Genomic DNA, 17,868 nt, shown 5'->3' with positions numbered 1-17,868 from the left:
GAGAATAGCGTCCCCCAGCAGAGTTTGGGGAGCGGGGCGGCTCGGGGCGCCCTAAGGCCGGCCGGGGGGCGACACCCCTCGAAGGGAGGCGGGGCCCGGCCGGGGGATGGCTCTCCGAGCTCGGGGGGCGCCGTAGCGGCCGGGGGGAAGCCGCCGAGGGGCCGGCCGCCATGGAGACGAAGGAGCTGCAGGAGCGGCTGCGGGAGGCGGCGGCGCTGGGGGACGCCGAGGAGGTGCAGAGGCTGCTGGGGCTCGGCGTGGACCCCAACTCCCAGAACGAAGTCAACGGCTGGTGAGGGGCGGCGGAGCTCGGGGGAGGCTGCGGTGCGATCGCTCCTCCTTGGGAAGCGGGCAGAGCGCCGGCAGCGAGGATTTAGGGCGAAATTAAAACGTCAGCCCCTCGCCAGGCGCTCCCCTGGGGAGGTGTCGTTGCTCCGAAAAGAGAAAAGTGTCAGTAAGGCGGCTGTGGGTGCTGAAAACCCGAGGTCTCTGCCCAGCTGCCTTTTATGCCTTAGTGCCTCTTCAGGTCGTTGTTCTCCGTTTTTTTTGGGGAATGTAAGGCAGCACAGCGAAGTAGCCGTCAGAAAGTAAACTTCAGCTTGCCAGGCTGTTTCCTTATTACCATGCTTATTTTATTAACTTCTAAACCAGATTTGAAGATTACTTTCTGTTTTATGTGGTAAGTTGCAGGCTGTTTCAGTGACACACAAACTCTCTTCAGCTGACAACCCTAAACCCGAGACTTTCCTGCAGTGTCCTGTCCCAACACGTGCAGGTTCGGGACTACACCTCAGACCCTTTGGCATGGGAAGCAGGATTTGCTCAGGCATTTGCAGAGGCTGTTTTCCTGAAGTTAATTCAGCCTGTAGTTACCATGCTACATTGTTTCTAATTCTAATTAAAAAAAAAAAAATAGGAAAGCAGCTGGACTTTCACAGGCAAAAGCTTGACCAGTAACTTTGAGAAATGTGAGGCACTGGCAGCTTTCAAAGTGTGGCGATTAAACTGGAGCTTGTAAAAATCTTAAGACTTTGAATTATCTCGGCATGTAGGGTAAGCAACTGCTTGTGGTCCAAATTAGTTTGTATCTAAAACTGTCACGTAGGAAAGAAAGGAATCTGACATAAATATAAGTTTTTATAAATAACAATCTGGTCATTTTTAACTATGACAACCGATGGAAGTTTGCTGTTATTGAAGTCTGCTTGTTGAATTTAAGTTTCCCCAGTGAGCCTCTCAGTATCTCTGATGCAGAGGTGCTGCATAATTACGTTTAGATGTGTGCTGGGGCTGAGGGTAGGTATTACCTCTCTGCATGAGACCACATGAAATGCTCAGGATGGATTCCAACATGAGGCCAGTGTTATTGAGGCTTATGTGCCTTCTGAACAAACTACACACGCACATGTTGTACACATGCAGGGTCCCACACAAATCTCGGGGACTTAACACAGAGAAACAGCTTATAATAATCCTCACTGGAGGGTCATCACGTGAGCAATAAAAGCAAATATTGACACACGCTGTGCACTTTCTCCCACCACTTCGGTCCAAACTAGTTTATGATTCAGCAGCGTGCTACTTCTGAATTTAGGGAAACTATTCACGCTTAAGGAGATATTTGTGAGAGGTCCAGAAAGCACTGCACAGCAAAACTACCCTAACCTGGTCTGAATTTCTTGAAGCTTGTCTCAGATTCTGTGGGAATATAGGAATACTTTCTGCTAACAAAATTATTTTATCCCATTTTAAAATGGTATTTTCTATCTGAAATGCACAGCCCAACCATGGAGATGGAGTACAGGATTCTATAATATTGTTAGCAGTATCTGCTCTTTAAAAGAATTGGCAACACAGTTCCTAGGATAGTCTGTGAAGAAAAAAATGTGTATGCCTATACTGACACTTATGACACTTCAATTAGACTTAATTCTACATAATAACAACACTTGCTGCAGTGACTAGTGCCATTACCTTTAATTCAAAGATACTTTCTGTCATCAAGGTGCATTAATTTTAGTAAGAAGAAATTGTAGAAATAAGCCTTTTGTTTTGGGTAAGTCAAGTTTAAATCAGAACACATAACAATGAACAGGGTTTTGCAAGTTATTTTGTCCTTCCATGGTTTTGTCTAACTTGTACCCCTCCAATAGATCAGATTCTTTATTTTCTCCATACATTCTCTTTTATACATGAAAATTCAAAAGAACACAATTTTGTATACCAAGTTAGATGTTATTGGTCAAGATGCAACTGCAGTATATTGACTGTGTTTCTTTCATGAAGGAAAAAAAAAAGCACAGTGGAAAAAGCTTTTTGGAGCTTGACTTGCAATTGAAACTTGTTTCCATTATAAGTATGTTATTTAGTTCTGCTGTGTTTTATTTGATTCTTAAAACAAACAAACATGCACCTTGGAGAACGGTTAACTGTGTTCATTTTTTTCCAGAAAAGTTTCCTTTAACTAGAGCTAGAGAATTAAAAGGTAAAAACTAGAGAAAGGTCAAACATTACTAGAACCTAAGATAAGGAAAAACGGCAAGACTGTACAGCAGGTTACAATGTGCAAGTCTACTAAGTCTATGGTACTATCACTGATGATGTCTTGAACTTTAAAAGTACTGCTGTGGAAACTTGGTATCATGATCATTAGAGCAAGGGAAAACTACATCAGCAGGTGTCACTGCAGGCTCCAAAACCAGTGTGAATTTGCAAGGGCCATTGCTATTAAAACTGTTTTTATGTTAGACATGCATTAGATCTTGTTCTAATATGCAGCAAGAATGCATGGAAATCAGTCTGCTGTAATTTAGTATTTCAAACACTGTTAACATCTTCCATGTGCAGGACTTGTTTGCACTGGGCATGCAAACGGAACCATGCTCCAGTGGTGGCTTACCTGCTGCACTCTGGTGCCGACAAGGAGATCCTCACCAAGAAAGGAGAGAGGCCTGTCCAATTAACGTCAAAGAGGGAGATTAGGAAGATGCTGGGAGGTAAATCTGTTGCCTATGGGATGCATGCTCTTTAAAGATGATAGGAGGAGGCTGTGCAAAGCACTTATGTTCCAGTCTTATTTTGCATTGCCAAATATTGTGTTAAGTTTTCATAATAACTGTGGCTTGATCTCTAGGGTGTTTGCTTAGTGAGAAACCAAAGTTTAAGAAAGGATTACCAACAAATTCCATACCCAGCTAGCCAAGTCTTTTTCCCCAAATACTGAAAAACTGTAAAAGCTGTATTTTGAAAAATGCCATGATTAAACCAGTCACAGATAGATGCAGATTCCAATTTTCAAAAGGAGAACAGGGGAAAATATCTCAAATTTGTATTAAACCCTTACAGTGTACGAGCAATAAGTAATTTTCCTGTTATTCTATGGAATTTAGACCCTGTTCAATAAATTGAAAATTAGCAGCCTGGAGAAACAGCTCATTAAAACATATTGCAAGAGCATTTTTGTTGCATTTTGTATCTGCTGGAGTGGAGTAGGCTTTGCTGCAAGAAGTGATAAGTAATTTGAAATATGGTTGATTAGCAACCTCTCTTCCACTTTGTATTCCTTTGTCTTTCTTTTCATTATTGTCTCCCAGCTGTTGAATTGCTAATGTTTCAGTTCTCCCAGGACTGCGTGTTCTTTTCCCTTTATCCCCTGCCTTAATATCAAACATTATATTACCCTTTTTTTTTCATTGCCTTATACATTATGAAGATGATAGCATTGTACCAGCAGAGACCATGTAACAATGTGCTGGCTACAGATTAAAAATAAATAAAGGTTTTAAAAAAGGCAGTATTTAGAAGGAAATAGCGCCCCCAGAATTATTTGTATCAGATTCTTGGATAATGTTGTTTTGTTTGTTTTACAGTGGAAGATGATGAACTCCCAGAGCTAAAAAATGATTCAGAACTGCCAATCATCCCTAATTACCTGGCTAACCCACCTTTCCCTTACGTTTATAATACCACAAGTAACAATATTCCAGATCCCTCTGTGAATGGGAGTATCTCGTGTACAGAATCGCAAGATCCTGACTCTTCTCCTTTACCCGACACGGAGACGTGCACGCGGGCATCAGCACAGCAGAATGCTGCTCCTGAGGCAGCAGGCAGTAAGGGAGCTGCACCATCCTTGCCTGGAGGCTGCACCGTACCACGATGCTCAAATCCTGCCGTGCAGAACGGCCCCGTTTACCAGACACCTGCATCTTGGAACAGAAGTCCTCCTTCGCCAGTTGGATCGAAACAGCCTGGACCTCAGCTAGGGAACGGCTCCTGCACGGGGCCTGTTCCAACGTTTCAGCCGGTTTTCTTCACAGGAGCTTTTCAACTTAATATGCAAGGTAACAGTAAAAGCCTTTCTTCTCACCTTTTCTTAGAAATTCTCTCACCTTGGACAGTGAAAATGGACTAGTCAGCGTTACGTGTACTCACAGTACTTCTAGAGGTTTTCAAGTTCTTGTGCGTTAGGCATCCAGGAATCATTTGAAGGGAATTTAAGAGGCAGATATGCTGTTTTTGCTGGAACTTGTTATTAAAATATTGATGAAAACACTTGCTGTTTGTCTCAAATGCTATAAAAGCTTACAGAAGCTAGGGTAATCCACTTCTCTAAATGACATACCCTTCAAATAAAGAATGTACGTAACCAGTCAGCTGGAGAGAATCTCGGCTGGCTCAGTCTGGAGAAAGACTTGAGTACTGATGTGATCTACCACTTCTGTGGGTAAATATTGCCCGCCCAAACAGGGATATTGTCCAGTTGTTTGCTTTTTGGGGATCCTTGTATTATTACAAATGATAAAAAATATGGCTAATAGAATGTAGAAATATTTAGTATATTTTTTCCAATTCTTTTACACATCTGCCTGTGAATGTACCTTTTTATTTTGAATAGAACTGGTGCTTAAAGTTAGAATACAAAATCCTAGTCTTAAAGAAAATGACTTCATTGAAATTGAACTGGACAGACAAGAACTGACCTATAAGGAACTGCTCCGAGTGAGTTGCCGTGAGCTGGGTGTTAACCCTGAACATGTACAGAAGATCAGAAAATTACCAAATACAATGCTAAGAAAGGTAAGAACTCTTAATTCTGAATGCAGTAACTTATAAAAAAGATTTTTAGGTTAACATGGAAAAGTAGTAGTTCATTTATCACCTGCATTATGCCCATGTTGCAAAAAGATGACAATACTAGTTTGTAGCGATGCTCGCTGTCTTAGAGACTAAAACACTGAAGAGGAGGAGTTAGGTGGTTAGTTGTGTCTGTTAGTGCATTTTTCACCTATGACCCATGCACTCAAACAGCACTGTAGTGTTTTTATAGTGTTCTAGATTCCTTCAGACTTCCTAATGTTCTGGCCAAAGTTCCGTAACAGTCAACTGCAATGTTTGCAGAAGGTATGTGTTAACCAGTCACCGATTTTTATTATTACTATTTATATTCTAAGTGTTTCATGATTGGTCACTTTGAACTGGGCAACTAAAAACTCCCTTCAACTTTCAGCACTTAGTAGTGGTTTTTCTTCCTATTAAAAAGTTCTCAAGTTTCTTTATCATTTCCTTCCATAAACATTTAGTATTGAGCCCTATTTATATCTGATTTCTCCACTACATACTACAGTGCAAAACCATGCTACTGTGACCTGTTAGCAGTGTTTAATAGGCCTGTAGCACTTAACTGAGTTTTTCTAGTTCAATAAGGACTGTACACAGTCCTTTTTTAAAAGAATTTGAGAATATTCTGAGCGCAGGTCTTTGAATGTAAGTTTTTTCACTTCCGTGACATTTACCTGTGCAGCAGACAGAAAATGGACCTGCTGACCTGTTTTACTAATTAATGGTTCACCTCTCTTTCACTCTCAAATGCCTCTACAGCATTGTTAGCTTCAGTTGTGGAACTAATCTGATTAGCACTAGATTAATAGACTTCAGCGTACTGCATCTTCACCGAGTACAAAATGACTTACTATTTACTAGTCAAAAAATGGAAAAGGAAAAAAAAAAAAGAGACATTAGCAATTCTATCACTTGCCAACTTAGGTTGTTGTTGAAGGGAGTATCTCCAGCTCTTGTTACTTCAGACTGTCTTGGTAGGATGCAGGACACTTACTGTTCCTTGCGGTGATACGAAATTGATTCTACTGAATGCTGTCTAGCAGTAGAGTACTGCTGCAGAGGGGATCAGAACTTGAGCTGTGCTGTGGGAGGGTGTCTTCCGTCGGTCTCTAAAGATACTGCTGAAGCCAGCTCAAGAATGGTGTTGGTGGGCTGCTCTAGAGGAAGCTGTGTGCAGGACCTTCTTGAGTGGATGCAAGAAATCAATTCATAAGCTTCTAAGAATTACCAAAAGGGGGGGTAGAAGAATGGGGGCTGAGGTGGAGATCAGAAGAGTATACTCAAGGAATATAGCATGCAGTAGATCTTAGAAGCACAATTCCATTAATCACTTGCACTCACTGTCACAGTGTTGCATTCCTTCTAAAAACAGACTTAGGCAAGTAGCTGAATAGGATCCCAGAACAAATATAAGATGCAGCAAGATGTCTGCTTTCCAGTTTACTGTAAAGAACTGTCATATTTATGGATAAATACATACTTTGTTTTAGTATAAGCCTACTATTTAATTTACCTCTACTAAATTGAACATACAGTTTATCACCTAACAACTGACTGTATTTATTTAAAGGACAAAGATGTTGCAAGGCTACAGGATTTCCAAGAACTGGAGCTTGTTCTAACAGTAAGCGACAAAAACTTCCTTTTCAGAGTCCCAACACTTTCTGAACGGAGTGGTTATAACAAGAAGGCATCAGAACTGACATACTAATTGTTTAAAGAATAAAACAACATATTTGTATCTCTCATTTTAAAATAATATTTGAAATACAGTATCTATAAGGGCTAATGATGTGAAAAAAATCTATTTTGTTAATCTTGAAATAAACTAAAGATATTATGCACAATTACAGCCTCTAGTTAATCTAAGAGTAATTAATCTAATATGAAAGTAGGTTATGCAAAGGAAGTATTGGTAAAAATACCTGTTAATGCAACACTTTTCCTTACAAAAAAGGATAATCTTGAAATACTGTAGAGGTAGCAGCTCTCAGGGAAAGGCTTACCTTAAACTGTTCTAATAATTTGCTATAAAATAGCAGAGGTACTCATGCTAAAAAACCTGCCACGAAACCCATTTAATATTTGTACTGAGTCCATTACCATTAACACTTTCTAAATCATTTATTTTTAGTCAGATCATATTTAGAATGAAAAAAACAGGAGGGTTTAAATCTGTGGAAGAAGCACAAAACTATGTCTAGTTTAAATACTATTAACTGACTTATTACCTGTGATTTCTTAATACCTGTTTACACCTTTCCCTATTTCTCAGGTTGAAACAAAAAGTGACCGTAATTATCCAAATCACAAATATGCTCTCAACCAAAATCATAGATCCATTTTATTGTTGTCTGTCAATATATAGTATTGACATGTGCAATTTAAAATACTGTTTTTGTTACTGTATTGAAAATACATTTCTCCAATGCTGCTTTTATGTTCCCCTTTGGAAGCACAAGAATTGTGATTTTATTGACTTCTTACCACCTACATTCCTGACAAAAAATCATGTATTGAAACTTTAAAGTTGCCTGTGTAAGAAGAATCTAATGAAATGCCCAGGGTTTTCTGAGCTAATATTAAAATCTTGATGTTCCTATGCAATGTATTTTTTTTTCCTCCAGTGACTTGTGTTTACCCATATTGCGTACTAAAAAAAACACTATTCCTGTTCCATAAAATCCAAAATTAGACTGCTGTGATATGAAATTCTGATATAAATAAATTGAAAAGTATTTAAGATGGTGAGCTGGATTTTATCTAACTTTTTAGGATTTTAATATTTACTCAGTCATCTGCATTTGAGGTAGATTTCTATTCTGGTAGCATAACTGTAAAATATGTACTATGAATTAGACAAAAGAACTAAAGGACTAGATATAAACAGGCAGACAGAACATACCAAACTGGACTGAATTTGCCATAGCTCGTCTTCTCCCCTCTTCCCTCCCCGCCCCTCCAGTTTCTTTGGAAACTACAGCACCAAAGGACTTTGTTTTCATGTTGTCTGATAGAATTTACAGCTCAAGTCAGCTGTATGTTGCACATGGACCTGTGAAATGGGTCTTACAGCAGTAGCCTGCAGAGAAGGGAACCCTGCAAGCTAGCTGGAGGAAGCGCTGAGATGAAAACCCTCTTAACTCTTACCACTCTTCTCACAGAAGATGACTTCCTCTGACTGGCGTTAGGTGTCCTCCACAGCCTTTTCTCCTTTCTCGGAGACAGGGACAGGAAAGTCGTCGCTCTTCCCTGGCAGTCAGAGCTATCGCCCGTATTACAGCTAAGACAATAGGAACTGGTACCCGGGTTTGCCCACGCTCTCCCATCCAGTGAATATTCCTCTGTGCAGTGGGAAGCAGCTTCAGCAAGAGTGAGTGGGCACACAAGGGGGAGCCCTCTCCCTATCTGCTGTGTAGGCAGATGCCCAACGTTCACCTGAAAGCACAAAGCCGTGCAAACACCCAAATTTCCTGCGTCAATTACCTAGATTGAAGCTCGGTCTCCTAAGGACAATAGCAAAACATTTTGTCACAACAAAATAGCCTCTTGCGAAAGTGTTAGAGGTCAAATGTGGTCTGAGTCATCGGCAATATTGATTTCTTATACTAAAATGCTGGTGGTATATTACCTTCTGTATAATGGAATAATAAAATTCTTGTTCCTTATGTCATGCCTTGTCTATTGCGTTGTCCCTGGCACACAGAACAGCTGTGGTTTATGTACCGGCTCTCTAAATGCCAGCTAAATCCATAAAGGTACCAAGCTGTTATGGATTAACTAGTCAAAAGTAATGGAGAAAAGCTCAGCTGCTTGGCTGATTGCCTTCATTGTTACACTAATAATATTGTGCAGATGCTGATAGATAACTATGCATTCAGAAGAATATTTTTATACATTATGCAGTTTATACACAGAAGATACTATTAACACTCCTAACTTAATCTGATAAGTATATAACCATTACATTACTGTATATGATAAATAATTCATTACTTTGTGCATTGCTATGTGAAATGTTAATTTCAAATGAATGCTTGGCTGCAGATTCTTGTTTCAATTTAAGAAGTATCGTTTGTAACAATAAATGATTATTTTTGTCTTCTCAAAGTTTTTTGGAACTTTACTTACAGAAAAACATGAGAACTTCTTGCGAGATAGTTTTCCATAGTGCTTCCTACACCAAGTAGGAAGTGAACAACTAAAACAAAGGATGTTCTATGAGGTTCTAGAAGCACACGTTGCTTAAAACAGTACTCCCCATAATTTGAAGAGACTTGGCTATCAACAGTAAGGTAGACACTTCTGTATAACAAATAACATTATTTCAGGTGATAAGTGTTGAAAGAGAGAAATAATATACTCATCTACACAGAACGCATGTTCAGCTTAAGTCGAGACTTACTCATGGCAACTTCATACAGGAGAGGTAGAACAAAATAGCAATACTCGCGTGCTGATCATGTCCCTCCAGGCTGAAGTGGGCTATACTAACCTGTCAGAAATTGTGCAATTATTTACATTAAGCCATATCTGTAGCTTTAGTTTTAAATAAAAGTTATTCATAACCCTTAAGTTGAAGAAGGAATTTTACAATCCTCAAGTTTCACTAGGTAGGGATACCAAAGGTCCTGGGATAACTCACAGCCTTGAAGCTGACGCGTTCATCTCTTTTCTCCTGCAAGGAGCAGGTTGGAACCACTCAGAAACTATACATTCTTTCACTCTTTTTTCAAGCTGAGCCACTGGGCCTGTCTTTCCACTTCAAAACCAATGAACCCTTATACATAAGACACAAAAACAGGTGTATTTTGTACCATGAATATAATTTACTAATTATAAACCAGAATACAGTACATATTGCCTTGCGATACATACGTTTTCTTGGCAGAGTGTTTGGCATTCTTTGGGAAAGAAGCATATAATAAAATATTTTATAGAAAATATTTAAAAATATAAAATTCACTTTCTGGTCCTTATAACTGTAAAATACTTTGTTAATATATCACAAGTCTACTACAAAAACTTTTGTAAATTACAGTACATTCACAAGTCACTTTTGTGGCAAGTCAGTAAAAAAAAAAAAAAATTAACCAAAAAAACCCTCAACAAGGGGTCGTCTTCTCATGCTAGTCCAGCATCTTTAGCCATACTGTAGAAAATACCCTTTGATGCTATAAGGTTTGCAGGTGTATCAAATTCAGCTATGGTTCCGTTGTCTAAAACAAGAATCCTGCGCAAAACAAAAGGTGGCAGTAAAAGATATGTCAGAATTCCTTACAGGAAATGTGATACTCATTTCTATCACAAAGCAAATACTGCTCTACTCTTTCTCTTGACTATTTTGCTCAATTATTTTCACACGCTGAAGCACAACAGATGATAGACATTCTCCCTGAACTGTTGTTTGACTTTAAAAGGTACAGCGCAATCACCATCTCCCAGAAAAAAACACTAAATATGGTTCCATTGGTAGCTTTGTAAAGCGTAGTGCTGCAAAGCCATGGCGAGGCTTTGGGGAATGACTTGAAAAAGCTCATTAAGTATAGTAATAGGTTTTGAAATAATTAATACAACACAACATAAGTGAAAAGGTTACAGCAGCTGCTGGTTAAAAATGGATCTTTAAGTTTGTTGACAGTGCCATTCATGCAACTGGGTAGTATCTCTTTCACAGCTTTGGTTAATGAATATAGAATTTACGCCAACAGTATCAAAATCAAGCCTGGATATTCTAGGATTATATGGCTTAAACATTATTGCTTACGTACTATCTGACAAGAGCACCAGTGTGACTACCTGGAGACAAATCAGACCCTGCTTCACATACCCAGCACACTGGCAAGCCCCAACACATGCATCATGAAGTGTTTTACCTTGTGTAATCCATAATTGTGTTCAGCCTGTGTGCTATTGTCAGCACTGTGCAGTCTTCAAACTGAGTCCTAATTGTCATCTGGATAAGATCATCTGTCTCCAGATCGATAGCTGCCGTTGCTTCATCTAGGATCAAGATTCTCGTCTTGCGAAGTAGTGCCCTTGCAAGACAGACGAGCTGCCTTTGGCCAACACTGCAAGCAGAGACAAGGCTTTCACAGAGGCCCCACTGCTCCTTAGCTCTCCATTGTTCAGAATCACTTGTTCTGGAGCAGATTACTCATCAGATAAAGTTAGCGAACAAGAAAAAAAAATTATTTAGCTAACAGCCCAGCCTGACAGGCCTAGAGGAAATAAATACACATTGCAGCATTACTCAGCTACTTTCAGCACGTGTTTGTTCACTAACTGACTTTGTTAACTAGCTGACCCAGTACTTAGAGAGCCATCAAATGTCCCCTTTCAGTCATTACATCAAAAGTCAGGGAAATTAATAATTATAATGCTTCTGTCTGAATTTTCAGAAACACGCAGAGGTGTAACAACATTGGACATACACGAACTTAAAAAAAATTTAAAAGTTCTGAGGTTGCAAGTCCTTTCTACCATCAAAGAAAATAACTAGGCAGCTCACAATACCCCCCCTACAGCTCCCCAGACACTGCCTTTGAGTGTCTCTGAGGGACAAGGAAGGAGCTGAATGTCCATCACACAATTTGGTTACACTGTGGTCACAGAAGCCAATACAGCATATCCAAGCATGATTTATCATACCATTCATGTCTTTCTTCATGGATCTTCCAAAATAATAACAGCAAACAACCATTGATGAATTGTCAGTACAGATAGAGGACTCTTACTCAGCACAACAGTTACATGTTACCACGGCATTTCCCTTCCTACCAAACCATGGTTAAGGGATCGCCTATTCATAATACCCTGCCATCCTGAAATTTCTTTCTATACTGATAAGACAAGATTTTGGTTTGGGAGAAATTCTTCCCAGCAGCAAAAGTGAATCAGATCGTTCCTGGAAGAGGTGGAAGAACAACATGTTTGAGCCTTACCGGTTTTCTTGGAACAGCTGGCCAAGTACTTCAGGACACAACAAACTACAGTGTAAACCTGTGCTCAAGTGTTACTCGCTGTTAGGGCTGAATGAAAGCTCAGTGTATATTTCTAATCCAAACATTCTTTACCTAAGATTTTCTCCACCTTCTGAGCATTCGTATTCCAACATGGATGGCTGACTGCTGACAAACCTCTTCAAATGCGACAGTTCGAGAGCTTTCCATATTTCTTCATCTGAATACTTATTAAATGGATCCAGGTTCATCCTCAGTGTTCCAGAAAAGAGAACAGGATCCTGGATAGAAAACAAGCTTCCATTAGACAAGTGCTTTAGTTGTTTTAAGTACAGGTATTAATATACGAGTTATTAAGTGTCTATTGCATTGGAGGTGGACTACCTTCCAGTCCTATCCACTATGAAAATACATCACATTATACACAGACTCTAAAGATATTTTACTCTAAACTCTGTTTTATCACCCACCATCAGCTTGTGAGATGGCAGGACAGGACCACATAAGGAAATACAATGACTTGTTGGTGTGAACCCATTTTATGAATGCAACAAAGCATTTTCCTCTGTGGTTTAACTACTACTATTTGTGGTTTGATAACCTTCCTTTATCGTGATGCACGGAAGCTGTACCTGAGGAATAATTGTTAGCCTCGATCGAAGGTCATGGAGGCCGATCTCTGAAATTCTCACACCATCAATTTTAATTTCCCCTTTTGCAGCTTCCAGGATCCTAAAGAGACAGAGTGTCATGGAGGACTTCCCTGCTCCAGTTCTGCCAACAATCCCAATCTACAACAAATCGGAGGATTAACAGCAACGCATATAATTAAAAACAAAAAATACCACCACCAACAAAACAAAACGTCAAGATGTCTCTAAGAGGTTTTATACCAGATAGGAATCTGAAAAAATAATGTAATCACCCTTCTCTAGAAAACTGCGTCATACATTACAATGAATGTGTTGTCATTCCCATAATTATGTACAAAGGCCTACAATCACCCTACGTGAGTTTGAGCGATTAGCTGAAGTACCCATGTTAGGGATTACTTATGTTAGCATAACAGACAAGGAGAAAAAAATAGATTTTTAGAGTACAATTCAGACTTTATCATAAGCACACATATCTGAATTCCAGAAGGCAATTGTCATCCTGTCTGCTTAGTATAAGGATAATAATGTGTGGCACTGCTTGAGCAGAGGGTTGAACCAGATGACATCCAGAGGTCCTTTCCAACCTCAGCCATTCTGTGATTCTGTGATAATGCCCTCTTCTGTTAATAGCCTATTGACTGGAGGACTTTCCCATGCTAGTTGTTCTGTCAACAGCACACACAGCCCAGTACTTTCAATTGAAGCATGAAGAGAATCTCCCAGAACAAAGACAATTTCCCAATTAAGAAAGCAAAGAATGTCATTTCCTTCCATGCCAAAAATTTCACAGGCAAAGCCAGATTGTGGAAAAAGCTGGAATTCCTTCTCCCATCTACATCTCCTCAGAGAAGCATTTTTGTCACTGAAATTCTGTCACTTGCAATCACTGGTGCCTCCTACGCAGTAACTCGATGCCAGCCTAACTTTTAAAGTCCAGAAAGACCCACGCAGTCGGTTCTGTTGCTTCCTGCCTGGAGGATGCTGCCACAGTCGTTACTGCTGGCCAGCTTATGTAGTCTGCACTACTGAGGCAACTGTGCACGTAGCTCTTGTCCTTTATCCATGGTTGTCACTGGAGGCCCAGAGCAAAGTTACAACAGAGACATACAGCTGGTTACTCACCTTCTCTCCACCGTGCACTTGGAGGTTTAGATCCTTCAGCACTAGGTCCAGGCCCTTCCTGTACCTCACTGAATAATTCACAAATTCCAGCTCGCCCTTGGATGGCCAGTCTTCTGGGGGACTCTTATCCTCAATTATCCAGGGAGCCTGAAGGACACAGAAATTAGAAATGCCTCACACAGCTTTAAAAAATTAGTAATTCAAACTCAGATACAAACATTAGCATTTATGGGTTACTAGAAATATAAATGATAAATTGAATTTCTAGTTACAAATTAAAAATAGTTTCTTAAGCATCCACCCATTTTGGTCATTGTTGTGAAGTTCACAAGAAAAAAATATATCTGAGCATATGAAGTCAAATCCTCAACTGATATAAATTAACATTTTTCCCATTAACTTCAACAGAACACTATCTGTTCCATGCCAGCTCAAGCTCTGGCTTATAATATACATCACACATCTTGTCTACCTTCTTTTTTTTTTTTTCTTCCAGATCAAATACTTTATCTCCAGAAATGTACACTGCAGCTCTCCTCAGACCATCCATTTCCTAATTCTTAGTTTCTCGTATACACGGGGCTAACAAAACCCACCATGTCCACAGAGCAGCAGATTTCCCAGCATAGCTCCATCTGCTACCTTTATAAGTATTTGGCAACAAAAGAAAATGATCGGATGATTTTTCTGGATTAGGCAGTGCAGTGTTCCTGGAGATGTTGTTCTCTCAAGGGAGAGGAGGTCTGATTAAGCTGATTAAATATAAATACTTTTGAAAACATGTGCATAGACTGATAATTGTAGTGCAGCTGTGCTCAGAGGCAGGATCATAGCACCATCTACGCAGGTAGGACTACGCATCAAACACTTCAAACCCAATGGGAGCAATATTCTGATGGTGAAAATCATATCTGTTATGCTATAGCCACTCACACTAGCAGAAAATGAGATGCTAAGCACAGACTGCATGATAGCAGTAATAATTCGGAGCTGTGGTAGCATAAATTACAGTTCAGAGTGTGACATTTGTTCAGGTTAAATGGTAATACTCTCAGAGCAGGAATTCTCTCTCAAGAGTCTAAAGAAAGACCAGGTAAACATTGTGTGTTAAAATTTTGCCATGCTTGTTAGTGAACGTGCTTGACTCTCAGTGGCTGACCTCTGTTTCAGTTTCTGAATACTCTTTTATTCTTTCAACAGCCACAATGTTAGTTTCAAGATCAGAAGTCATTCGAACCATCCAATTCAGAGACAAGGTCACCTGGTAAAGACAAGGAACAAAATATTGCCCACAGAGGAACAACAACAGATTTAACAAAAGTGGATACTGTTGTTAAGACATGAATTCACACTGATATTACAAATGGAGTAATTACCTTTGCATCGACATTAATACAGATACTGGGACAAGACGTCCACAGATAACCAGGTGTTCATGTGAAGAAGGACATGTTTCCCATGGTGCTTTAATAACTGCCCCACAAAAAAGTTGGTTTCAAGTCATTCCCCAAAGTCATGCGTCTCACTTGAAAACTGCTAACAGCAGTCCTGCACACTCATTGTATCTAAAAAGCTTCTGACAAGAGCGAAACCATTAAATCTGCTCAACTGTTCATAGCTTGGGTGAGTATAGTTTATCTTGCTATTTATGAATTCTATTGATCTCCCTGTGATTACCCGGACATGCAGATGTTCTACGTAGCGGGCAAAACTTGGGACACATCAAGCCCATGCTGCTCAAATGAGCTGCTGTTGGCAGGTGCACCTGACATTCTTGGGCTGCTTGCACGCTGCCACTGGAGATACAGGGGTGCAGCACACCCTCAGTGCTCCCAAAGTGCCCTGAACTGCATGTGGACTTGCTGATGGCCTGTCAGCATTCAGTGTAAATCTCTACTGTAGTTTCCAGATATTCCACAACTCTTTTTTATTACTTCCTTATTAACTCCAACTTTGACAAGTACTTAAGTACTGCTAATTTATCAACAGAGAGCTAGAACACATACCTGTAGTGCATAAGACACTGAAAGTCCTACCAAGCCAGCATTCAGGCTGTTTTTACCAATCACAGCAAAGAGGGCAGCAAAAAGGACAATACAATTCCCCACAAACTCAACTCGAATGCCCAGCCACCTGGTCAAAAGGCAGACATAAGAAGAGAGGTAAATGCTTGCTTGGACCTGTTGTGCAAACACAAAGAACTAAGCAGAAACAAGAAGTTATATTCCTTTTTACCTGTTTGATACAATGCCAGGATAGTAACTCTTCTGATTTTCATCCACCTTCAGATCACTGATGTCTACAAAGGATTTTTCTCTCCTGTAGGCTCTGATGACGCTGGCTCCTGATATTGTTTCTGAGAAGTGTGAGTAGATGGGAGATCTGCTCACAGACTCCAGACGCTTCAGCTGACGGGAGGTAGCTACATAGAATCGCTGCCATTTTTTGGAGAAAGTTGAAGGGTGCATGAAATACTTACTCTTTTAATTATCAGCAAATCGATTATTAGGTTAAGGGATTATTAGGTTAAGGATTTAAAGGAGATTTTTAATGATGCACTTAAACCCTTAAAAATATTCCCTATAATTGTGAAGTATTTCAAGTAAAGTTACCTTTGTTTCATTCCAAAACAGAGTTTTGGGTGACTGCCATTTCTATATACTCTAAGATTAATTTATCTATGTCACTTTAAATTCAGGTAACATAGCCTAACAAAATGAATGCATTTGTAGGAGCCTCATTTTCCAAGAAAATGAGCATGAATTTGTACCTCCATTATCAGGTCTCTATTTACATACTAACATATGCTTCATTTTTGCTCAGAAGTCAATAAAATTGATGCTATTTTCAGCATTTTAACTCCTCTCCACCTTAACAACTTGTCTGTATGTCAAATACATGCACACTTCAATATATTAAAATGCACTGCAGTTCTATCTCTAGCAGTAGGCTTACTTGTTATTACTTAAAAGCAAAAAAAGTTATGCCAATTTATTTTATGACCATGTCCTACAGGAGACACTTCCTTTACTGGGAGAAGTAAATAATGTTTTGTCTACATAAACATGGTTACTTCAGATACTGCAATTTTACCCTAGATTTGTTTTTCTTAAAAAAAAAAAACAAAAAAAACCACCAAAAACACCCCACAAAAAAACCACAAATAATGCAATAATAGCCATTACAATGGTAGTGAGATATTTTTCCAGTTACCTGAACAAAGAAGTACAGAATTGCAAGTGGAACTATAACCACAGCAAAGAGCGGAGTACTTGCTATAATCACAATCATTGTCGATAAAGAGGTGAAGAACGTTCCAAGGAACATCAAGATGGTTGGTGGGATGACTTCATCGATTACATAGATGTCCTTTGAAAAGCGGTTGATGATTCGGCCGGTTGGAGTGGTGTCATAGAAGGACTGTGGTGTGCGAAATTTATTCTCCAGCAGAGCCGTGTGAAGCGTCCGGGCTGCGTTAATGCCTCCCATTGCCAGGGTGAAAGAGGAGACGAGCACTATGAGGCCTTCCAAGTAAAGAAATGTGTTAACCAGCAAGTGTGATGTTCCCGATTTGCAGCTCTTTGACCCTCAAGCAGCTCCTGTTGTGCTAGAAGCCTTTTTGCTTTACTATTTCCCTGTCCACCTCCCTCTTACCACACACATCAGCACCATAGCATTGTGGTCACTGCTGCCTAACACACAGGAATACATCCTGTGGATTTCACCGTGCTGTCCACACAGGACAGATGCACAACCATCTTCCCTCTGCTTTCTGCAAGCCTCCATGAAGACCTAATACTGCAACTTCACCCCAACCTCTCTGTCTTTTCTGCACCTGAGTTTTCACGGTCTCACTCCAATTTCTCTCTCCCAGGCTTCCATGTCACCCATTCAAACCCCTCCAAAGGCTTCACAGCACAATTAAAAGTGGGGGACTGAGCTCAGATTTTCTGGCTCTAGCTTTCTTTACTTCCCTTGTTTAGGATAGCATTTTGATGGCAATTTTG

At 39.9% G+C, this 17,868-nt stretch overlaps 2 protein-coding genes across 3 annotated transcripts in view; one reads left to right on the top strand and one right to left on the bottom strand.

The window, feature by feature from the left end:
- On the top strand, positions 1 to 9,223 carry ANKRD40 (ankyrin repeat domain 40). The gene is made up of 5 exons (XM_035558886.2): positions 1 to 292; positions 2,848 to 2,996; positions 3,870 to 4,343; positions 4,898 to 5,079; positions 6,692 to 9,223. The coding sequence occupies exons 1-5, from the start codon at positions 171 to 173 to the stop codon at positions 6,830 to 6,832; spliced, it is 1,068 nt and encodes a 355-aa protein (XP_035414779.1). The 5' UTR covers positions 1 to 170; the 3' UTR covers positions 6,833 to 9,223.
- A 710-nt stretch (positions 9,224 to 9,933) lies between these two features.
- ABCC3 (ATP binding cassette subfamily C member 3) overlaps positions 9,934 to 17,868 on the bottom strand; it is a 48,385-nt gene continuing 40,450 nt past the window's right edge. The window contains exons 23-31 of one of the 2 annotated variants that reach the window (XM_035558802.2): positions 17,075 to 17,385; positions 16,097 to 16,296; positions 15,868 to 15,994; positions 15,021 to 15,122; positions 13,862 to 14,008; positions 12,716 to 12,874; positions 12,198 to 12,364; positions 10,998 to 11,192; positions 9,934 to 10,354 (exon numbers count right to left, since the gene is read on the bottom strand). In XM_035558802.2, the coding sequence (XP_035414695.1) occupies positions 10,246 to 10,354; positions 10,998 to 11,192; positions 12,198 to 12,364; positions 12,716 to 12,874; positions 13,862 to 14,008; positions 15,021 to 15,122; positions 15,868 to 15,994; positions 16,097 to 16,296; positions 17,075 to 17,385 (1,517 nt within the window). In that variant the 3' untranslated portion in view covers positions 9,934 to 10,245. The remainder of the gene's footprint in view (positions 10,355 to 10,997; positions 11,193 to 12,197; positions 12,365 to 12,715; positions 12,875 to 13,861; positions 14,009 to 15,020; positions 15,123 to 15,867; positions 15,995 to 16,096; positions 16,297 to 17,074; positions 17,386 to 17,868) is intronic. The other variant, XM_050714372.1, reaches the window with a different exon arrangement.

The sequence above is a fragment of the Cygnus atratus genome, chromosome 18 (assembly GCF_013377495.2).
Source record: "Cygnus atratus isolate AKBS03 ecotype Queensland, Australia chromosome 18, CAtr_DNAZoo_HiC_assembly, whole genome shotgun sequence".
Taxonomy (NCBI): domain Eukaryota; kingdom Metazoa; phylum Chordata; class Aves; order Anseriformes; family Anatidae; genus Cygnus; species Cygnus atratus.
This window is presented reverse-complemented; position numbering and strand designations above follow the sequence as displayed.